The sequence below is a fragment of the Ovis canadensis genome, chromosome 3 (assembly GCF_042477335.2).
Source record: "Ovis canadensis isolate MfBH-ARS-UI-01 breed Bighorn chromosome 3, ARS-UI_OviCan_v2, whole genome shotgun sequence".
Classification (NCBI taxonomy): Eukaryota; Metazoa; Chordata; class Mammalia; order Artiodactyla; family Bovidae; genus Ovis; species Ovis canadensis.
This window is the reverse complement of record NC_091247.1, coordinates 99,180,159-99,204,219: the sequence shown is the minus strand read 5'-3', so window position 1 is coordinate 99,204,219 and position 24,061 is coordinate 99,180,159. Positions and strand designations below refer to the sequence as shown.

The 24,061-nt window shown below is 44.2% G+C and overlaps 1 protein-coding gene across 1 annotated transcript in view; it reads left to right on the top strand.

Annotated features, from left to right (window-relative positions):
• The window catches only part of TMEM182 (transmembrane protein 182), a 50,277-nt gene extending 30,088 nt beyond the window's left edge, over positions 1 to 20,189 (top strand). Inside the window, exons 4-5 of the mRNA XM_069583733.1 lie at positions 2,918 to 3,055; positions 18,007 to 20,189. Of these exons, the coding sequence (XP_069439834.1) occupies positions 2,918 to 3,055; positions 18,007 to 18,227 (359 nt within the window). The 3' untranslated portion in view covers positions 18,228 to 20,189. The remainder of the gene's footprint in view (positions 1 to 2,917; positions 3,056 to 18,006) is intronic.
• The last annotated feature ends 3,872 nt before the right edge of the window (positions 20,190 to 24,061 follow it).

Sequence of the window (24,061 nt, the reverse complement as noted above, 5' to 3'; positions counted from 1 at the left end):
GTGGATTTTTAGAGATGTTTTCACTTGGCACAGTTCAGAGCTTTCAGAGACAGAACTTGCAGTTTTCATGGACTCATATTAAGAACAAGGAAACAGATCGAGTATTCTCAGAGATACATTCAAGATCCGGGAGTCTTAAATCACTAACCAAACAAGAACATACTTTAAACTTTTTAGTGTCTATGTGCTAGAACTGAAAGCTTGCCCTATCCTAGACCCATGAGGTTAATAGATATCTTTTAAATATTGACTACATTGTTGACAAGAGCATTTTATTACAAAGCATGTAAAAATAATAGTAGTAACAGATATTTTTGATTCTTTATTGCATGCAACTACTGTCCATGTATGTTTTCAATCCTTCCTATAAACTTATTTTAAGGATAGTGCTTTCTGGTTTAAGAAAACTGTTCTATCGGAGTCACACAGTAATCTCTCAAAACACATGCAACGTAATTCACTTCATGTTGAAAATTCTCGGATCGCCTCAGTTTTACTTCAGACAGTGAAGGAACTACCCAATTCCGAGACAATTCTTCATTACAACCGAACATTTCCATTCTGGAATCGAAGAGTGCCACATATGCAAACTAGGTAATATAATTAGCTAAGAAACAGGAAGTTCCAAGAAATTCTGAAATAGGCTGAGAGTTGCGCACTTTGGAACGCCGAAGCGCGGGCAGAAATAAAGACTGTGGTGACTGCCGTAAGGAAGTTCACTTGGAAGCTGTGTCTGTATGGCCACAACTCTCCAGGCAGCCAGGACCCCCTCCAAGAAGCACCAGGCTGTTGCTCCTGCCTTTTCCCAGGGACTGAGAATCCAAAGTCAGGCGGTTGTGCTAGAGCAAACCAGGGCAGGAAGTAGCAGGTCTCAGGGTCAGCAGTTCTTGGGGGCGTTTACCCCCCATTTCCCTCTGGCTCTCTTTTGCTCTCACCCTCACTGGATACTTTCTCTCTCTGGCAGTCCCTCTGATATGGTTAGGAGTCATTTTAAGGGCTCCAAAGAGCTCCGGTACCCAGAGCCGTCAGTCCCAGTGCAGAAAAGAATCCAGCAAGAGGCAAAGGGATAGATAAGAAGTGATCTCTTAGAATAAGGTTAGTTGTGAGGTTTATAAGCAGACAAGTGAGAAATGCAGTACCCTGGAACTTACTGGGCTACAGTTTCATAATCAAAGGAGAGAAGTGGGGAGGGGGAGAAGAGCTTCTTTGTTTTTCTCGAATGGATGTCATGCTTCCATTAGCAGTTACTCCTCGAGGTTGAGCAGGCGAGTATTCTTGTCTCTGCATGGTCAAGCTAGGTGCACAAATTATTGGTTTTTTGTGTGTACAGAAGGTGTCCTAACGGGTCGCTAACTTCCTGAGCTCACTGGACAGGATGTGGGGTGACTAACACCTAAGTTTAAGTAACTGTCAGTGGTGAATACTCAGGTCACTCTGATTCCAAAAGCTGTGTTTCTCTACTGTACTATGCTTTATAATTTGTCATGCCCCACTTTCCCCGGACCACTGCTTATTGACATTTACACCCCGCTTGCCACCAAACCACCTCCTAATAGTGCAGTGAATGAGGTGCATGAAAGTGTAAGCTGTGAGGCTCCTCTGTCACCTAGTAACTCTGGTTGGACAGGGAAGGCAAAGGTTTGTCTCAAAGCCTTCCCTCTTACTTCCCACAGTCAAGTCGACCAGTACTTTCCTGCCCTGTGCCCTGCGGAGCTGGAATACAACCACAGAGAGCCTCCTTACACAGTCAACCCAGCAGCCATGCCCCACGAGGCACATTGGCGTGTGAGGTGAAAGCCTGCCCTTGTGTTCTTGCCTTCAAAACCCAGTTACACAAAACGTAAACTTCCTCTCCTATTTAACTACAGTGGCTCCTCTGCTCAATATTCCATCTTCCCATCCTCTTTCCTCTTAGAGATTCCAGCTGATTTATATATATTTTGCCAGGTGGACTTGTTGAGAAAAATCATTCTTTACTTTCTTATGAAGTTTCTGTATTTTCATAAAAAAGTATAATTTCCCCAGTATGTTGTGCTACGCTTCCCCTCATTTACACATGTAGGAATTTGTTTTTGTGTTTTAGCGTTTGGGAAATGACAAATTTGTTTAGTGGGTCAGTAATTATCCCACTCAAAAATGGTCATTAGAATTCCTCTTTATTCGATTACTATATGTCACCAAATCTACTATTTATTTATCACCAGCTGCATCCATTAATTCAGACTTACTGACCCTTGACTAAGAGATCACTATAACTTTTCAAATCTTTCTAAGAACAAATATTAATAGAAAGTAGTAAGTCTTAAAAATTTCTTATTTTAAGTCTCAGTCTATACAAACCTTTTTTTTTTTTTTTGGCTTTGCTTGTCGTTTTTATTACCTTAAGACTATTTTCCAATAGAGTCACAATCTAAATAAGAGCCCACTTTTTGGGTAGGAAACTTGGGGGACTGTTACCAGCTTCTCAGGGATCACTGCAGTACAAGCATCATCTGGGCAGGAAGTAAGAGGCAGTGTTTGTGGATGCGAATGCCTTTTTATGTCTTTGTCCATTTGGTGTAAACTCCTGTGTGTGACCCATCTGGGAACTTGCTCAAGAGGAGTCTTTCTAGAACTCTGAGTGTTCCCATTTCTAAATGGATAAGCTGGTCAGAAAAAGAGCTCCCAGAGTATGTTAAGCTTGCGCGTGGTGTAAATACCAAGCTTGTGTTGATAGAAGTTCAGCATCATTGAATCCAAAGTCATCTGGTGAGGCTTCGTTTCAAAGATAACTCAGGACCACAGTCTGGGAGGCTGCCCAGCAGTGCTGGGGCTGAAATTAGAAACATGGAGAAGAGAGAAACTTACTGTGAGACAGTCTGCCGTGTTCACAATCTAAGCGTGCCTTACTCTTCTCCTTTTCTCCTGGGACCTGCAGTTTACCGTGGCTTCTGGGCAGTCCTGATGCTTCTGGGGGTGGTCGCCGTAGTGACTGCAAGCTTTCTGATCATCTGCGCAGCACCCTTCACCAGCCACCTTCTCTACAAAGCCGGGGGAGGCGCCTACATCGCCGCAGGTACGTCCAGTGTGAAGGCTGTGATTTCTAGCTGTGGAATACGTCTTTGTATTTTCCAGTTCTGGTTTCAGAGGTGAGACTTCTAGGAGTTAGTAATATGCTAATATGCACATAGAGTATTTCCTGAGTACTGCCTAGGTGGCACACACATTTCCAGGGACTTTGTGTTTTCCATTTGCTCATTGTATCCAGGTTCTGTGAATGAAGACAATAGGCAGGAAAGCTCTGCTATAAGAGCCTTTTAATCTCCCTTGTCCTGTTAAAGTTCCACGTGTAAAATGGGTGTGTTGACACGTCTGTCTATAACATCTGGATGTTTGTGAAGCCTCTTGTGTGTGCCTAAGAAGATAGCCCATTACGATATTACAAACCCTCATGATTTATTTATCTCAGGTGAAAATCAATTTTTTTACAACATCATCATTCCATTTTCATAACTGTGGTTCATATGTGTTATCTAAGCACCTTCTCTGTAAAACCTGCATTTCAAATAAAATAGCTATTTTAAACTAAAATAGTCACCTTCTAAGTGAAGTCGCTCAGTTGTGTCCGACTCTTGGCGACCCCATGGACTGTAGCCTACCAGATTCCTCCATCCATGGGATTTTCCAGGCAAGAGTACTGGAGTGGGTTGCCATTTCCTTCTCCAGAGCATCTTCCAGATGCAAGGATCGAACCCGGGTCTCCTGCATTGTAGGCAGACACTTTACCATCTGAGCCACCAGGGAAGTCCACCAGTCCTTCTAAGTGCCACTGAAATTATCATAGAAATAGTACAAATAGAAAAATAACTGAATAGGTGAGTTTTGTGAATTTTAAGACTTTTTGTGATTTTTAACACTTTTTCTCTTCATCAGGAATTAAAATTCAGAGCACTAACCTGAAAACACAAGCACAATATCTTTTTGTAAACATAAGAATTCTAGGAATTTAGACAAACTTCAGCCTAAGAGCCAACTGTGGAGGAGGAAATGGCAACCCACTCCAGTACTCTTGCCTGGGAAATCCCATGGACAGAGGAGCCTGGTGGGCTACAGACCATGAGGTCAAAGTCGGACACAACTAAGCACTAACAAGACCCAGCTGGACCTGCCTTTGCTGTGTTGCAGGATCACATGAGAAGGTCCAGGGGCCTCACCTGAGACTGTAGTGGCCGTGGAGGGCGGGACAGGCTGGGCGGCTCAGCGGCCTTTGTAGTTGCTGCCAAGACAACTCATGTTGCTGCCCAGAATCACTTAACCAATGGTCAGTTAACAAAATGGCTTCTTTAAGCATTATGTTTGTATAAAAATTATACTTAATTTTGCAGAGGGAATAAGAAAAGTAATCTCTGCTCAACAAGCTTGAAAAACCCCACAAAACAACAGCAACAACAACAGCAAATGAGGCCAAAGCCCACCCTGGGGACAGGGGCCCTATGTAACCTATTCTGTCTTTCTATTCATCTCTTATTTCAACTGTTCTCTTCACTGAGTCTTCAGGGAGCCTTTATCAAGGGCCCAGATTTACCCATCTGAGCTCATGATTTTAAAAATCACTTTAAATATGTGGAATATAGTTTACATACCACAAAATGTACCATTTTGAAGTGTGTCATGCAGTGTTTTGAGTACATTTCCAGAGCTGGACAAAGATCAGCAGTATCTGATTACAGAATATTTTTTTTTCTTATCTTATTACAAAGAAACCTCATCCTCCCCTCCCCTTCTCTCCCCTCTAGCTCTGGTAACCACCAGTCCACTTTGTGTCCCTGTGAGTTTCCTCTTCTGGACATTTCGTGTCTGTGGAATCACACTGTGTCTGGCTTCTTTGACTTAGAGCTCACAACTGATAATCTCTCTATACCTCATAATTCCATTAGACCAAATCCCTTATTCAGATATTAAAAGATAATGCTGTGAAAGTGCTGCACTCAATATGCCAGCAAATTTGGAAAACCTACCAGTGGCTATAGGACTGAAAAAGGTCAGTTTTCATTCCAACCCTAAAGAAGGGCAATGCCAAAGAATGTTCAAACTCCGGCACAGTTGCACTCATCTCACACACTGGCGAAGTAATGCTCAAAATTCTCCAAGCCAGGCTTCAACAGTATGTGAACCATGAAATTCCAGATGTTCAAGCTGGATTTAGAAAAGGCAGAAAAACCAGGGATCAAATTGCCAACATCCATTGAATCATAGAAAAGGCAAGGAGAGTTCCAGAAAAACATCTATTTCTGCTTTATTGATTAGGCCAAAGCCTTTGACTGTGCGAATCACAACAAACTGTGGAAAATTCTTTAAGAGATAGGAATACCAGACCAGCTGACCTGAGAAATCTGTATGCAGAGTACATCATGTGAAATGCCAGGGTGGATGAAGCACAAGCTGGAATCAAGATTGCTGGGAGAAATATCAATAACCTCAGATATGCAGATGACACCACCCTTGTGGCAGAAAGTGAAGAGGAACTAAAGAGCCTCTTGATGAAAGTGAAAGAGGAGAATGAAAATGTTGGCTTAAAACTCAGTGTTCAAAAAACTAAGATCATGGCATCTGGTCCCATCACTTCATAAGGATGCAAATAGATGGGGAAACAATGGAAACAGTGAGAGACTTTATTTTCTTGGGCTCCAAAATCACTGCAGATGGTAACTGCAGCCATGAAGTTAAAAGACGCTTGCTCCTTGGAAGAAAAGCTATGACCAACCTAGACAGCATATTAAAAAGCAGAGACATTTCTTTGCTGGCAAAGGTCTATCTAGTCAAAGCTGTGGTTTTTCCAGTAGTCATGTATGGATTGAAAGTTGGATTATAAAGAAAGTTGAGTGCTGAAGAATTGATGCTTTTGAACTGGAGAAGACTCTTGAGAGTCCCTTGGACTGCCAGAAGATCCAACCAGTCCATCCTAAAGGAAATCAGTCCTGAATATTCATTGGAAGGACTAATGCTGAAGCTGAAACTCCAATACTTTGGCCATCTGATGGGAAGAACTGACTCATTGGAAAAGACTCTGATGCTGGGAAAGATTGAATACAGGAAGAGAAGGGAACAACAGAGGATGAGATGGTTGGATGGCATCACTGATTCAATGGACATGAGTTTGAGCAGTGTCAGGGAGTTGGTGATGGACAGGGAAGCCAGGCGTGCTGAAGTCCATGGGGTTGCAAGAATCAGACACGACTGAGCAACTGAACTGAACTGGAATCCCTTATATGCCTTAAAACTGAGCATCTTCTTCACCAAATATATTTTCTCACCCAAATCACACTCTACCCTCACTTCATTCAAAGGTCTAGTTATGGTGTATATTTCCCCATGATCCTCCCAGAAAGAATCTCCCTCTACTAAAATGTGTAAACCTTTCTTTCTTCTTTTTTTTTTTTTTGCTTTTCCATCTTCTTAAACCTTTCTGCATAAAGGGAATATGAACTAGCAGTAGTCCAATAGTTACATTATGGGCAACATGATTGTTTTAAACTCAGAGATACTGTGATCCTGGGTTTCATCTTATTAGAGAATTGTGTGTGTGTGTGTGTGTGTGTATGCAGTGCTCTTGAAAAATTGTTGGTCATTTTTTTTTTCCATTCTATAATTTGTTTGAGAAAATTGTGTATCTAAAGAATTAGTTTGGTTGAGGACTTTGAAGAAAGATGAAGCATCTGATTAATATTTGACCAGTAGGTTTTCTCTCTTCAGTGGCTCTCTGGCTGCATTGGGTATGAGGCTGAGGTCCTCTTGGCTCAGGACTTTATGCGAAAGGGAGGAGTCAGTGTGTTCCAGGAGCCCGGTCCTGAAAGCCAGTCAACCAGATAGTTACAAGAAGACTTCAAATCTGACTTGTAATTTCCTTCACAGACCAATTATTTACTGTTTGTGCATGGCCGTTTATTTCCTAAGAACACAAGGAGGTATTCCATTGGATGAGATTTTTTTTAACTACTTTTTTTTTTTTTAAATCAGTTTGGACAGTAAAAGTGATATTCTCAGGAATACCTGAAACTTACTGTCTAGTAGCAATTTCCACCATGAGACACATCTTTTAAAGCAATTATGGGGCCTTAATAAATCATCCATAAGCCTGAGTGTTAGAGACAAATTAAAAAAAATTTTCAGTTGTCTACTATTTCCACCCCCAGATATTTTAATAGGCAATTAATACTCTTAGAATTGGAAATGGAAACTTACAGACTATTCTATAGGGACATTAGGAAAAGGTGCTCTGATCACTGGGTTTTGGGGGCAGCCAGGATTTTTCTGTACTGTATTTAACATGGAACCATGCATGTAGTCATTTACTGAGTTAAACTGGATCAAATTTATCAAGCTTTCTAGTGGTTAGAGGTCACGTTTTCAAACGAAGAGTTCTCATTCCAGGGGGCAAGTATTCCAAAACTCCTCCTTTTCAGGGCTTGCTGGTCACTCCAGACCTCGCTGTCTCCCCATGCCAACTCTCCGTGCTGGGCCTGGCAGTCGGGAACAGGTGTGGCCCGGGCCCGCAGTTGCCGGAGCTACTTCATCCACACCACAAACAAGACACTCTCTTTATTTGGACAGACGGCCTTGAGAGGGCGGAACCACATTCCGACTGGGCTTGCTGGTGTGTGCACGCAGGACTCTGGCATCAGCACGCAGAGGACTCTGGCATCAGCACGCAGAGGACTCTGGCATCAGCACGCAGAGGACTCTGGCATCAGCACGCAGAGGACTCTGGCATCAGCACGCAGAGGACTCTGGCATCAGCACGCAGGCCGCGTGGGCACATCCCACGCACGGCCATGGCGTGCTGACGTCACAGCTGTCAGTGTGAGCAGGGGCGGGGTCTGCGGTCTTCCTCGCGCTCTGTCCGCGGCTCGGGCAGAGTCTGAAGGGCCTGTGTCGTCCCTTCCCGCTCTGGGCCAGATGCCTCCTCTGGCCGGGCCATGTGTTCGCCATGGAAGTTCAGTTCCGGACCAAGTGCGAGGTGGTCGTTAGGACGCGACAGCCCCCGAGTCTGCTTAAGTGAGCCTCTGCCACACCACTCCAAGGCCTGAAGAGTTGCTGAGCCGCCTTCTCTTGTGAACTCCATGGGGCAGCTATGGAGGGCTGACTCACGGCTTCTCCGCACCCTGTGATACCCGATATGATGGGAAAGATGTCGGAAGGCGTGGCATTAAAAACCATTTGAACTGTGTGGAGAAAATCATTGTGTGGCTGAGTGTTCCTGCTGCTGCTGCTAAGTCACTTCAGTCGTGTCCGACTCTGTGCGACCCCATAGACGGCAGCCCACCAGGCTCCCCCCATCCCTGGGAACGCCGGCCAAAGCGACATCAATGTAGGAATTGCTGTGCATGAGTAAAATCCCGGAGTGTACAGGAAATAATGAGGACAGGGTTTGGGATGTTTTGGGACACTGACATTGGGTGAATTTTATCACCTTATCAGGGTATAAAGAAGGCTGAGTGCCAAAGAATTGATTGTTTTTCATTGTGCTGGAGAAGACTCTTGAGAGTCCCTTGGACCGCAAGATCAAACCAGTCAATCCTAAAAGAAGTCAGCCCTGAATATTCATTAGAAGGACTGATGCTGAAGCTGAAGCTCCAGTACCTTGGCCACCTGATGCGAAGAGCCAGCCACCTATTTAGGTAGGACCCCGATGCTGGGAAAGATTGAGGGCAGGAGAAGAGGGCAGCAGAGGATGAAATGGTTGGATGGCATCATCGACTCAATGGACATGAGTTTGAGCAAACTCCTGGAGATGGTGAAGGACAGGGAAGCATGTTGTGTTGCAGTCCAGGGGGTCACAAAGAGTTGGACACAACTCAGTGACTGAACAACAGGGTAGAGAGATTTCTCTTCCGTAATTGAAATCACCTTTTCCTGAATGACAGCCTGGGATTATATTTTTTTCTGCTGGATGTAGAACTCCACAGAGTCTCAGCTGGGTCAAGAGGGCTGGGAAACTTCTGAATCTTGGCTAAATGCCTTGTTAGCATCTCATGTTAGTGAGACTGCATACTCGTCTTGTAAGTAAGAGGAACATCAAAGCCCACACTCCAGGCCCAGGGTATGTTAGCCAAAGGAAAGGACACCTTGGCAGTGCAGTGAGTCCTTTGGAAGGTGATGGAGGCCAAGTTGTGGCCTGAGTCCTGCCCCACTCAGTAACCGCAGGGCACATCCTTTCCTTGTCCAGACAGCTGTTTCACACGCTGCCGTGGCTCACCAGGGATGTGAGCGGAGTGAGTGGGGTGAGCTATACAAACCCTCTGTTACCTGCGGCAGACACCCTGAGCATGTCCTTCTAGTCTGGAGGACAGTGCCTTCTAAGAGGGTAGGGATGCGAGCCCCTTAAAACGGGTCAGGGGGTAAGTAAGTGGATGTGAAGGGAATATGACATTCTTCTACAAGAGGGTAAAACTGACTCAGAAGCACATCGGGTTTGCGGTGTGTTTTCTTATTCCTTTAAAAGGTCAGTGGAATTTGTAGTAGTTCATGGTGAACCACACTCATTTCTAGAGAAAACACAGATGTGATGGATGCATACTGCAGGAGACGTTTTTTACTTTAATGCCAGAAAAAGTAGCTCATAGAATCCCAGGGACGTATGTCGGGTATTCACTCTCCTTTGGCTGAGACCAAACATGTGGCTCACAGGAGGCTTGGGGATCATGCCCGGCTCCTCACATCTTCCTCCAGATAAAGCCAAATAGTCAGAGCGGAGGAGAGTGTGGAGGAAACAGACCAAGAGCAGGAGGGCTCAGGGAAGAATTGCTGATGGCCTGGAGGCAGGCGTTCTCCACTTACAGGCACACACACCTCTCTGAGTGCCCCTGCCCTCTCCAGTCCCTGTAGTGAGAGACCCAGACTATAAATAGCCGCTGACCCAGGGGCAGCTGAGGGGACCTCCCTGTGAGGGAAACTGGCCTGGAGGGCCTGCAAGGGCTTGCCGGTGGCTTTGCTAACGCTTCTATCTTCTTAGCAGGTAAGAAGTGGGCTTTCAGAGAAAATCAAAAGCATAACTTCTCAGTATGGAACCAAATATATACCAAAGTACAGGACTTGAGCATTTTATTCAGGGCTCTGGTCTGTTGGAGGTGGGCGGTAGAGGGAAATAGTCATGAATACTAAGTAGGCACTGCTGATCTGTCAGGCGGATGTACTGTTGAAGGAGAATTAGTGTCTTGGATTTTCCGGAAATGCAGAATGGCTGCTCAGCTTTTCCTTGTGCTCAGTCCAGAGTCTCAGGTGTACAGGTCTGCCTTCTAAGTAGGAACAGAGGAACCAGAGACTCTTATGTTTCTAAAAGTACCTGTTTTTGTACACTTGCTTTGCATCTTCAGTTGTCACATTTGGGGATTTGTCTAGGAAAATCATCATGTTGGATTCTGATACTATTCTCATGTGGAATTTCAATGTCCTCAATCTGACTTTTTTTTAAATTGTTATAAATATCAAGTACCAGAGTGAGTCAACCTTGGCTGGTATTAAATAGGGAAGAGCTTAGAAGAGTTGTTATTTACAGAAGTACTTTAAAGTCATAGTGCTTTTCTTTCTCAGATGCATCTTTGAAAGTTGCTTTTTTCCTCCACATTGCTTCTCAGCTGAGATTCGTGGCACAGACTGTTAGAATCAGACTTGCCCTCTCTTGGTTTTGAATGGGAGTCAACGTGATAGACACAGGGGCACCTCACAGAGGTGGTGGGTTTGCTTCCAGACCCTTCTCTGCTGTAATCCATTAGTGTGCAATACCATTATGTCTAAAAAGCGGTTGGAATAGTGTGAGGACGGCCACGATGTGATGCAGAAACACAAAGTGAGCAAATGGCGTGTGGAAAAACGGCGCTGACAGACTTGCTCGGTGCAGGCTGCCACAGACCTTCACTTCACTACGAAATGCAGTATCTGAGATGCACAGTCAAGTGAAGGGCAGTAAAATAAGAGCTGCCTGTATGTGGCACTAAAGCGAAGGGACAAGTCCCTGGAAGAGGAGTTCAGAAAGGACGCATCACAGTCAGTTTAACCTCTGAGCCAGGTGACGGCTGCAGAGGGGAGGCGGGTGTGAGGGGGAGAGAGGAGTCACCCCCGCCCCCACCACCCCAGCCTTGGTTGCACCATCCTTGCTGGGGACCATCTGGACTGTGGTCAACTCCTGCCCAGGTGAATCGAGGATGTGAGAAGCCTGCTCAGTAATAGCTTTGGTGAAACGTTTTTGAAAAAAAGCTTTAATTTGAAACTGGGATAAGTAAATGCTCCCCACCCCCTTTTAAAAGATGTGTCTGAGCTGAGAACTAGAGTAACAGGCCTGCAAACGAATGCATTGAATAATTAACCTCCAGCCTGAGGAGTCTTAAACATGTCAGGTGACAAGGCTTTCTGGCCTATAAATAGGATCTCTGGTTTGGAGTGAATTCTGCCAAGGTGGACGGGCAGAGTGTGTTTCCATCTGCCTCCTTTTCCTCTTCCAAAGTACGTGGATTATTAACATCTACTGTTTACTCGGTACTGTGAGGGGTTTAATTTGTTTGCAAATATTCTGTTTCATTCCACACCCTTTCCCCAAACTGTCATTTGCTGGAAAATAACTAGCATTGAGTGGACAAGGCATATTGCTTTCTTCACTAGATTATGTTATGTGTTTTCTGAGGCCTTTTTCCCCTTCACATACACTTTCTTATGTAGAAGAGAAGCACGTGAGGTATAGATTTGTCTGAATAATCAGATCGACACGGGCTGGATTTTCCCAGGAGGAATCTCTGCTTCCTATGACCAAGGGGCTGCTGTGGAGGGGAAGGAGGCTTGCTTGACTGGACAGTGGAGACAGAAAACGTCCTTAATACGACTAAGCACCAGTCTGGATTCACCTGATGCGCTTTCTGAAATATCCCCTAGACGGGGGCTGTGAGGTGACGGGCGCCACCTGGTGGAGGATTCCAGCAAGGCCCGGGCAGACACGTGAAACCACCTTTTCCCTCTCTGCTTCCATGAAGTCTCAGAAAGGAGAATCCAGGGCAAGCTGCTTCTCGTGCCTCTTGGCCCGTCCTGAAATAGTCCCGTCACATGAGAAGCTCTGACGCGTCAGAAGGTTTCAGAGGATGATATTTCTAGCCACAGCAAGAGCGCAGGCCAAAGCTCAGTGTTGGCTATGTGCTCGTCCTGTCTGGGGCATCTTGCTCCTGGAGCGCTTTCCTCTGTTCCTTTCTCTTATTGCCCTCTTCGGTGGGCACTTGCGTCATCTGTATTTTACCAGTGATGAATCAGAGACACAGAGACGTTAGAAACATGCTCAGTGTTGCTCAGCTACGAAAGTTTAAACTTTCTAAGCAGTAAACCTGAACCTGGGTAGACAGATTGCAGCCCTGTGCTCTTCAACCACCAAATACTTCCTGAAACTCAGTTACCACCAGCAGACCCTTCCTTGACCTTAAATGAAACTGCTTCTCAGATCAAACCCCTCACTACTTATGAGTAGATATGGATATACGTGCACAGTCTTTCTCTCTCTATCAATCATTGTTTCACAAGAGGGTACAGAGTATTGAGACTTCCCTGGTTGCCTAGCGGTTATGACTCCATGCTTCCAGTGCAGGAGATGTGGGTTCAATCCCTAGTCAGGAAACTAAGATCCTGCATGCCAAGGGGAATGGCCAAAAAAAAAAAAAAAAAGGGAGAGGGAGAGAGAGAAAAAGTACAGAGTATTGAATATAAAGGGTGTTAGTGTCGGAAGTTATCATGCCAATCTGAAAAAGTAGTATTTGAAAAATCTGATAGATAATACCCAATACATAGGCTTCATTGACTAAAGACATTAGACCAGCAAATGACCTTTGTACAAAAAAAGTGCTCTCCAGGTCGTATTGGTGACATTTGTGACAGAAACTATGCGTAGTGATAAGCTTGAATGACTCCTCACCACACGGCCAATAAGAAACCCGCCTTGTTCGTGGTATGCCATAATTATTTGTCCGTTTATTTGTTTTATTATGATCACAAAGCTTCATGGGCTTTGGGACCATATTTTGGTTATGCCTCCAGTAAGCTCTTTTATGAATTTGTATTAGACTTCAAAAAATAGAAATTATAAAATTCAATTGGAGATAAATTACACTTTCAAAATGTATGACCTAATTTAAATATAACTTCATTTAAAACAATTATTACCTGAATATTGGCAATACTTTCTAAAATCACTGTGGCAAGTGGGTTTGAAATATTATATACTTGTCTCTCAAGACAGCTATTGCTTATGTTTTTATGAGTTTCTTTTTGTAGTTAAGATTTTTCCATAGTATTAGTGCTTCACTTGGGGGGTGGACCAAATCAATAATTGTTGTTGTTCAATCCCTAAATCGTGTCTCACTCTTTGTGACCCTATGGACTGCAGTATGCCAGGCTTCCCTGTCTTTTTACTATGTCCCGGAATTTACTAAAACTCATGTCTGTTGAGTAGGTGCTGCCATCCAGCTATCTCATTCTCTGTTGCCTGCTTCTCCTCCTGCCCCCAATCATTTCCAGCATCAGGGTCTTTCCCAAGTGTTGGCTCTTTGCATCAGGTGGCCAGAGTATTGGAGCTTCAGCTTCTGCATCAGTCCTTCCAGTGAGTATTCTGGGTTGATTTCCTTGAGGATTGACTGGTTTGATCTCGTTTCAGTCCCAGGGCCTCTCAAGAGTCTTCCCCAGCACCAGTTTGAAAGCATCAGTTCTTCATCGCTCAGTCTTCTTTATGGTCCACCTCTCACATCCATACATTCTTGATCCATACATCAATAATGCTGCTGTTCATCAACAGTCACAATATCCCACCAATAGGAGATGCATCTCTATGGCTGTGGACACACATCCTCTCCTCCCACCCACCCCCACCACATTCACTTTCCAGCACAGGTAGCTGCACACTTCCACCATACTTTTTTTTTTTTCCTCATTCATTTTGTTTCTGGTTTTGCTATTTTTTCAAACTTACAGAGAAATGGTAAGCCCCTTCACCCGGAGACTCCCTTGGGAACATTTGGTAATTTTCCCAACAATGCCTATTAAAGAAAGCGAAAGAATCAAGCCCTGGAACACGCCCTGTGTTTAGAGGTGTCATCTGAGTATCCATCAAACCAGAATAAGTCCTTCTTTGACCTTCATGAGCGGGGCTCTTTTGAAGAGTGCAGGGCTGTGGTTTTCTGGCACGTTCCTGAGTTGGTTTGCCTGATGCTTGCTCAGTACTGGACTTAGGTTCTTCCCTTTGCTGCAGCCGCATAGCCGTTACATTGTGTTCTCACTGAATCTCTTGAAGTGGTAAGTGACACCAGCCTGTCATGTCCCTGGTTTTACCAACTTTGATCCTTTGAGTAAAGTGGGATTTGCCAGGTTTCTTCAGTGTAGCGTTGATGTTATTTCTTTACGACTAATACACATTTCGTGGGAAGAGACTCTGAGCCGGTATAAACATTTATTTCCCATCTAAATTTCATCCACTAGTTTTAGTATCCATTTTTGTTTCTTGCCTGAATTAATTCTGACTTAAATGATTGCCGAGTGGTGATTTCTGATTCAGCTCTTCCTTCTGTATTTATAAGTCAGCATTCTGAATGAAAGGCATTCCCGTCTCCCTACTGAAATTTATTCACTTGCTTATTTATATCTCTGTGGACTCTTGGATCCCTCTTTTGTTTGATGAGATGTAATGGGCTTCTATCATTATTTGTTTAATAGTCAAATGTTCTTAGAACTGGCTAGGAGAAGCCCCAAGATGTGTTTTCTGAATGCCCACACTGTTCTCTGAGCACATCTGTACTTTTTTGGTATAACATGATATTCCAGATTCGTCTTATACTTTCTGTCCCAGCCTGGACTCAACTGTTTCTCAGAGATGCCCCGAACCCCTGTTTAGAAGCCAAGATCTAGATGCCCAGTGTGCTCCGTGGAACTGGGGTGGTGTTGCTCCTGGACTTCCACAGGGAACAGCCAGGAAGTGTAGCTAGGTACACACACGCACAAAGGTGTGTGCACACATTTGCCTCCGTATTCATTCATTTATCCATCTATCTAAAACCACAAATTCACACCAACACATTCAATTCTAAAAAACACCATAGGGTTCATTCTAGCTTTCCCCCCTTTTCAAATTTGTGACTCCCTTCTCAGGAGTGAAGAACTTGACTCCAGTTCGCCTGGATATATGTATGCGGACGATCAGTCCCGCTGGAAGCAATAGTCTCCTGACTCTTCTTTCAGCTACTTAACTTCATGCAGCCCCCGTCATAACTTTTTGCTGCCGTATTAGCTAATCTGTTGGCCTTTGGTGTAAATACTGATAGTTTCCCCATGTTTGTTTGTTAATTTGCCTTCTGTTTTGTCTGTCTGCGTGCAAGCACACACACACACACACACACACACGACACTGGCGGTGTAATGGGTTATGAAGAGTAGGGAAGCACTGTTTTACCCCAGGGGTATAATCATAAGCTGATCTGTTATGAAGTAAATGGACTATTTCTCCAACCAGTGAACAAGACTGTATTGATAGAAACCACTGTTATTTGTTGGTTTCAGGATGTAATTGCTCTTCAAAGAACAGCAATGATTAAATGTAACTGAATTCTTCCTTATTATGGATCGTCTGCATGATGTCCTACAATACTTTTTAATAATTTTATTTATTTATTTGTTTATTATTCTTGGCCATGCTGGGTCGTCACTGCTGCCTGGACCTTTTCTCTAGTTGCGGCAAGCGGGAGCTACTCTCTAGTAACGTGCGAGAGCTTCTCATTGCTAGGGTCCTCTCTGGTTGCAGAGGACTGGCTCTGGGGCACGCGGGCCTCCATAGTTGCAGCTCCCAGGCTCTAAAGCACAGGTTCTGTAGCTGTGGCGCACAGGCTGCGCTGCTCCACAGCGTGTGGAAGCCACCTGGCCCAGGGATCGAAACCATGTCTCCTGCATTGGCAGGCAGGTTCTTTACCACTGAGCCACCTGGGAGGCCCTACAATACTTTAAAAAATATGGTCTAAATTCAGTAAGTTTACAATTCTTGAAGAAAAGATGTATAAAGCTACTAGTTTTTCACCAAGGAAATTTTTTTAAATAAAAATACCTGAAAGCAAAAGAGATCATGTGATGCAAGGAAAATTAAAAAATATATATATATTAACAAATAATAAAAAATGGTTTGCAATGTCTTTGCATAAGGCAAAGGGTATGCAGATGACCAAGCCACACTTTTACGTTAGCAGAGCACACTGTCTGTGTATTTGCTGAAAAAAATGCATTGAGAGGCGCAGAGTTGCTGGACAGCACATGGCCTCACCATACTGTTGTCACAGTCTGAGGCGTGGCTCTGCGAGAAGCTTGCTGAACGGATCTGGCTTCACTGCCGCTTTGTGATCAGCTGTCGTGCAGTGATTAGACTGCTCTATTCTGTGCTGCAATGTTTACGTTCACGTTCAGAAGGCAGCGTGAAGGATGGTTCTTATTAGTGAAGCCCTTGTGTTGGAGCTTGTATCACAATCAGGGTAAAGTTTCAGCTCTGGTGATGATATACTTTGACGTAACGTGTGGGCCCTTCTTCTCAAGATTCTTTATGAAATTGATGAGCCAGGAGGGTGAGGACACCTAAATACTTTAGGAACATGGTTAACTCCACAAGAGCGATGGATGGCTAGGCTTGTAACCCACGTTAAAAGCTCTCTTCTCTCCATGTTTCCCAGCCTCTGCTCCTGATCACAAGGTGGTGCTTACCTTCCAGACAGACTAGCAATTAGAATGTGGAGCTTTTATACCCGATAGTTCAGTTCATTCATTCAAAGGGTACAGTAGATCCTTAACAAGTTTAGATTGAACTTTTGGAGAAACAACAAGTGACCTCAGGTATATTCTTGTTGTTCAGTTGCTGAGTTGTGTCTGACTCTTTGCGACCCTGTGAACTGCAACATGTCAGGATTCCCTGTCCTTCACTGTCTCCCAGGGTTTGCTCAAACTCATGTCCTTTGAGTCAGTGTTGCCATCCAACCATCTCATCCTCTGCCACCCCCTTCTCCTCTTGCCCTTAATCTTTCCCAGTGTGAGGGTCTTTTGCAGTGAGCCGGCTCTTCGCATCAGGTGGGCAAGAGATTGGAGCTTCAGCTTCAGCATCAGCCCTTCCAGTGAATATTCAGGATTGATTTCCTTTAGGATTGACTGGTTTGATCTTCTTGCTGTCCAAAGGACTCTCGAGAGTCTTATCTTACTTGGCTTCTGTTTTCACTGTCACATTTAACTGCAGCACCAGTTAGCTGTAATTATAAATGTTACATTGTTATAACAATAGTCAAAAAGACTTTGAACTAAAAATCAGCTAGGAAAGCTACCAGCTGAGTTTGCATAAACTTGAAACTGGGGGTTCAGAGTACCTGTTTCATGAGTATGTTGTATGTGTTGAAAGAAATAACATATAACAGTGCTCATCACAAACGAGACATAAAATAGACGGATAAATGTTGGAAAGTAAATTCTGCTAGGCAGGGCTTCCCTGGTGGCTCAGGCAGCAAAGAATCTGCCAGCCTTTCAGGAGACCTGGGTTCAATCCCTGAAGATTCCCTGGAGAAGGGAATGGCAGCCCACTCCAGATTTTTTGCCTGGAGAATCCCATGGACAGAGGGATTCCTGCCTGGCGGGCTGCAGGCCACGGGGTCCCACAGAGCTGGACACGACTAAGCGGCTTCCACGATAGCGCAAGGGGCCTTTGACTCTAGGGTTGGCCAGCACCTGATGCAGGCCCTGGCACACGGTACGCGCTCGGTCAGCGCAGGTCAGCCACCGTCCTCGTTCTTCTGCAGCTCTCGCCCCCAGGGCCCTGGACACTGAAGATAAGTGATGTGCCTGGGAAGGTGCAGCAGCAGGTCTGGCACCAAGTAGGCAGCTTAGCTAAAACTGCCCTCTCACAGTTTTATCACCGGGCGTGTGATTGGTCTGCTAGCACGCTCGGGCAGACATCTTCAGAAAGGCTAAAGGTGTCTTGTTTTGTCCCCTCAGGCGTCCTGTTTTCCCTGGTGGTGATGCTGTACGTCATCTGGGTCCAGGCGGTGGCTGACATGGAAAGCTACAGACACATGAAAATGAGAGACTGCTTGGATTTCAGCCCCATCGTGCTGTACGGCTGGTCGTTTTTCCTGGCCCCGGCGGGGATTGTTTTCTCCCTGCTAGCGGGATTACTGTTTCTGATTGTTGGACGGCACATTCAGATACATCACTAGTCAGACTGCTGCCTCCAGTGTCTCCCTGAATGATTTTAAAACAGAGCTTTTTTTTTTTTTTTCATTTTGTCTCCATGATCCCGGCATAGAATGAGTTGATGTAACTTGTTAGTTGCTATTTGAATTAGCCGTTGTGATTTTCTGTCATAAGAGGGTCCCAGGTGCTTCAGTCTTGTCTAAGTGCCCTCAGGAACCTAGTTTGCAGGTAACATGGGCCTCATCCCTTTCACCATACTTGTTGGAGTTTGCAGGTAACAAAGGCCTGAAAGTGCAAAATACCATCACCAGGGGCAAATCATGATTTGGTTTAAGCCTCCTTTGCATTCACTTCTGCTGCTCTTAAGAAAAACTCTTGGGAGAGTAGTTATGAACAACAAACAAATGTTGTCAGAGAATTAACTCTGCTTCTTTTCTCTGTACGTAAATACCCATGTACACAGGTACCAGTTCCTGTGAGCAGATTATTCACCACTTAAAGATAGATCAAAGTTGCTCCCTTAGCAGGAGCCACACAAACTCATCAGTTAGAATGGGCCCCCATAAAACCAACGTGTATTTATTCTGCTTTCTTAACCAAAATTAAGTTTGGTTATGTTAAGTTATTCACTTAATTGTGCATGCTTATATAAATCTTAGGCTATATTTAAAAGAAGCAAATCTCTATACCAAATCACAGATAATGCAGATTGGATTTTTTATGAACTGAAAGTGGCTTAATTGTATATGGAATATGGTTGAAAGTATGTAAAAACCAAGCGCCTGTGCTTTGTACATAATTCTGTTTGATATTTTAAAATTTCCAGCTAAAAATTATATTGCTAATCTGTCCAGCATGTGAAGATTTACTGATGAAATGTGTTTTTAATATGCACTCACTATAAATGCCCAAAATGCTTCCAGATGAGGGTGATAATAGTCTTGCTTTATTAAAGACTATGGAATGTTAACTTTCCCCAAGATCTTATGGGTCGTGGCTCTTCCCATCATTTGATGCCCTTCACTGTTGTCCCTCCCTGACTTCAGCTTTACAGCAAGTACATTAGCATTTACGGATCTGCTATTTGCTTTAACCTCTTGGAGGAAAACCTGGGGGGGTGGGCATGTAGGAATGATTATATTCACTAGAGTAGACATTTTGCATATCAAAGATGTTTGTTTGGCACTAGTTTTGATGGAAACCGCATCCATCTGAGAAGCCTAGGTCTAATTTGCATTTTGGAAGCCCCCTGGCAGAGGACTCGCCTAGTGAAGGCACAGAGGCCCTGCGTGGTGTGCAGACTGACGTGTTCCAGACATAGCACTTTACTCCGCAGCTGCTGCGGACACCAAGGGCTTGAGTCGGAGGCAGGCAGAAGGGTGACCCCTTAGGAGACGAGCCTGGGGTGGAGCAGAGGCTCTGGTCCCCCGGTGCCTCACCCCAGTCCCTAGATTGTCTCTTCTGTGCACACCTTGTACTTTCCATTAAACCTGGTTTACTGAGAGGGTGCTCTGGGGGAAAAAATGAAGGTCTGAGGTGTGTGCAGATCACGGGGCATTTTAGGGGTTACCTACCGACCGGATTTTCCTGTTAAAAAAATAAAGAAAAGACTTCAGGGCCTTAAACTGGTTTCCCAGGCGGTTTCAGTTTTATCATACATGTTTTCCTGGTACTTTCCTTTGTGTTCTTCTGTTTCATTTTTATATTGCTTCATTTATTTCTTTGCTTTTGGCCTGATTATTACAAAAATAATTATGGGTTCTGTTATGCATGTTGACTGTGATATTAAGTTGTGGCATGCTATTAAGTTTTCCAGACGATGCTGGATGTATTTGATTAACTCGTGGCATCTGTAAAAACAATTCCTTTTGGTAGAACTTTGGAATGGAGCCTTCTTCTAGTGTATTATACGTCATTCAAATTCCATGTGCAAGCTGTTTTTTTTTTTTTTTTTTTAGTAAAGGTTTGACTATTTGTAGTTTTCAGATGGTTAGTCTTACTTTCTAATATTTGTGTGACTACCATATATTTATCTTACGGCAACTGGCTGAATATCTGATCCACACTTTGGAAGTAATGGTTGTAATGCACTGATCCCATTAGTTCAAGCATATTGCCTGATCTATTTCAGCAACAATCCGTGGAGGAAAGGTGAGTTGTATTCACTATGTCAACGAGTAAAATACACTTATATATTCTTGTAACAGTCTTATATCTGCTTTGGGATAGTATGCTTCGTTTTATTTCTCTTATTTAGTGTATTGATTTATTTCCAAATCTTTCGAAGTTTTAAAAATCTTTTTTAAGAGGATTGACTTTGCGTCTTGAAGTTGCAGTTCAGTGAATAAGGTAGCTTCTTGGTGACACTTGCAGAAAGAGTGAGGTAAGAGGACAGTGAGGTGTGACCTTGGACTCTGGTGGAGACTGTGTTCTCTCCTTCTCCTCTTGGCCCAAGCAGTTTAGTTCAGTCCTGCGACAGGAAACATAGGAAACTGCTGGACAAACCCTGCAAAGGTGCTGAATGAAGGTGTTTAATTTGGGGTTGAAGGTATGCTGTTAGCTAATACTGTTACGTGTGCTGTTACTGGACACTGACTGCTTTTATGACTAATCTATGAAATGTATTTACTGAATTTGAAGATTAAATCCACTTATAAGAGTATATTTATATGATGGGAGAGGTGTCGGTGCTTGGTAATTATAGATTATCTGTGTGTGTGTGTGTGTGTGTGTGTGTTACGTTTATAAGTTTGTCTTTGTGTTTGTTTTTTCTTTCTACTGCTCTCTCTCCACTTGACCTGACTGACTACCAGCACAATTGGCAGACCATCTCAAGGCTGCTGGGAATAGGGGCCACATCATATGCTTGTAGATACTTAGTTTTTGATCGATTGATCGATATAGCATCATCAGTACAGTTTGTGATTTCTGATACTTTTGCCTGTCCACATGATAGCATGACGTTTCTAATTAATGCAGTTGCTTCATAATGTTGCTGTCTTAGTCATAAAATGGTGAACCCTAAAGCCTACCAGTTTACCACTTACCCAACTTCCAGAAAAACATGATTTCCAAGGTCTGTTACTTCCTATTCACAGACACAATAAGACAGAAAAAAAAAAGACATTAAAATTTGTTTACCTCTCCAAATTGTTTTTCTTTGTAAAAGTTATGAATATTCATTAAACCATTCAGAAAGTATAAATGAGTAGAAAGAAAGAAACTTCATCCATAACTCCACCAGTAGAGTCAAGCAGTACATAAATAGTTCTAGTAGGTCACTTAAAGTTCTCAGTCGCTCAGTCACGTCCAGCTCTTTGTGACCCCATGGACTGTAGCCTGCCAGGCTCCTCTGTCCAGGGGATTCTCCAGGCGAGAATACGGGAGTGAGTTGCCATGCCCTCCTCCAGGGCATCTTCCCCACCCAGGGATCGAGCCCACCCACCTTTCTTCTGTGGGCTCCACTTGCAGGTGGGTTCTTTACCACTAGGGCCACCTGGGGACATTAGACAACTTAAAGGGTCATACAGAAAAGTGCTTTGTAAACTTAGATTTTTTACCGAATATGGCAGCCTGAACAATTCTGTGTCATTCGATATTTCAGAGATTATCTGCACTCTCAATAGCAGCCAAGCCCGCGCATCTCAGAGATGGGCCCGCCTGGTCTGTGTTAGTCTCTGATTCTAGAGATCCTGCTGTTTCTGAGTCACTTTGCTCTTCTTCATGTGGACATATTTTAAAATGGAGAAATAACAAGGCATGTCCACCCTAGGTTATGGGCTTCCCAGGTGGCTCAGTGGTAAAGAATCCACCTGCCAATGTAGGAGGTGCAAGAGGTGGGTTTGATCCCTGGGTCAGGAAGATCCCCTGGAGGAGGAAATGACAACTCACTCCAGTATTCTTGCAGGGGAAATCCCGTGGACAGAGGAGCCTGGTGGGCTACAGTCCCTGGGGTTGCAGAGAGTTGGATGCAGGTGAGCGACTGAGCACATCCCCTAGGTTATTGAGTTAAATGACTGTGGACAATTGCAAATCGTGTTAATACTTTCTAGACTTCCACTGGACGAGAGTCCAGACAAGATCAAGAACAGGCTGACTCCGATTCTTGAGCACTTCCTGGGTGCCACTACCCATTCCTACGCCATTTGGTGGTGTCACTCCCTTGGGGAGCTGAGGGACTGAAATTGAGAAGGTGCGGAAGTCGCCCAAGGCCACACAGTGAGGAAGGATTGGAGATGGTTCTCTAGGTGTTTGAACTCCATGCTCTTTCTATGACACCTCTTGGCTTCTCCCTAATAGGGGAGGAAAATATTTTGGACATATTTGAATGAAAACAGAAAGATTTCTGTGAATGATTAGGGTCGCATGTTGGTTTGTTGCATGAATGAAGAAGCACGAAGTGAGCTACTTCCAAATCCTCCACTGACCAGCCCCTCTGCTGCAGGCTTTGGGCTCCAAACATTAAACGGAGTGGTTCAGAGTTCAAGGATCCCAGGGCATACTCAGTGACATCAGTGACCTAAAATATGTGTGAGGCTATAGGAGTCTGAAGCCACTTGAATGGCTTATTGCCACCCTGAGTGCAAACTAGACAGCCCAGTATTAGAAAGCAGATGCCGCCTTGCAGAAGTGTCCTTCTGGCCTTATCTTTAGCGGCCATTGATCATGGTGGGGCTTTCCTGGTGGCTCAGCTGGTAAAGAATCAGCCTGCCACTGCAGGAGACACAAGAGATACAGGTTTGATCCCTGGATCAGGAAGGTCCCTCGGAGTGGAAAGTGGCAACCCACTCCAGTATTCTTACCTGGACAATTCCATGGACAGAAGAGCCTGGCAGGCTACTGTCTGTGGGGTTGCAAAAGATTCGGACACAGCTTAGTGACTAAACAACAGCAACAGAGAAAATAGGACTGCCAAAGAAGAGAAGTTATCTCAGAAGTTCCTGGGGTGGGTGGATTTCTATATCTGGTGGGCTAACCAAAGGGGAAACACACACACACACACACACACACACAAACACATATATATACAAATTGAATTAGTGCCCATATATATATATATATATATATATATATATATATATAAAGGAAAGCACAGAATGATAATGAAAAATGCCTCTCCTGAACATCAGCCCTACTTGCCCCCTTGTTATGTGACTTCACTTTGAATCAGATCGGTCTCCTCGCAACCCTAGCCTGCTGCCAGCCCCCACATGGCTATTTGGCAGCTATTTAAAGCATAGCTCATGTTACTGCACTGCAGGTCTGGGCACCCATGTTCCAACTGGGGCACAACTGATCTAAACAGACATCAACCTCAGGTCTTCTCTGAAATTAAATGTGAAGGTGTGATCTCTATGATCCTCTTTTTCCTTTCTTTTGCATTATTTCTTTTTCAAACCATGTCTTACTTGCACCACAGGGGAACTTCTGTTTGATTGTCAGTCTGATCAACTGAATCATCAGAAACGTTAGCTTTCCTCCCTTCTCCATTTGCTTAAGAGCTCTGGAACTCAAAGATAAAAAGTGGTAAATGGGATGAACTGACCTGTCAAGGGTAGATCCAGCATCTGTGAATGATTTCAGAGAATCCCCCAGCTTCGAGACTTTCCAGCCTGAGCCCTTTTTATTTGGCTTTCCTCTCCTCTCCTCTTCTCAAACTGAAGTGCTTTGTGCATCATGGGATCTTGGAAGCTTGTTTCTTGAAAAGAAACCATTTTCCCCGAGCCTGAGAAGCCTCAGACAAGATTTGGAAGTGTGTGGTGGAGTGCTGAGCATTAGAGGAGCAGTGTAAAGCCTCACCTTCAATATCATACAGTGTATTTCACAGAATGGTCAAGAAAGACAAGCAACTTCCAAA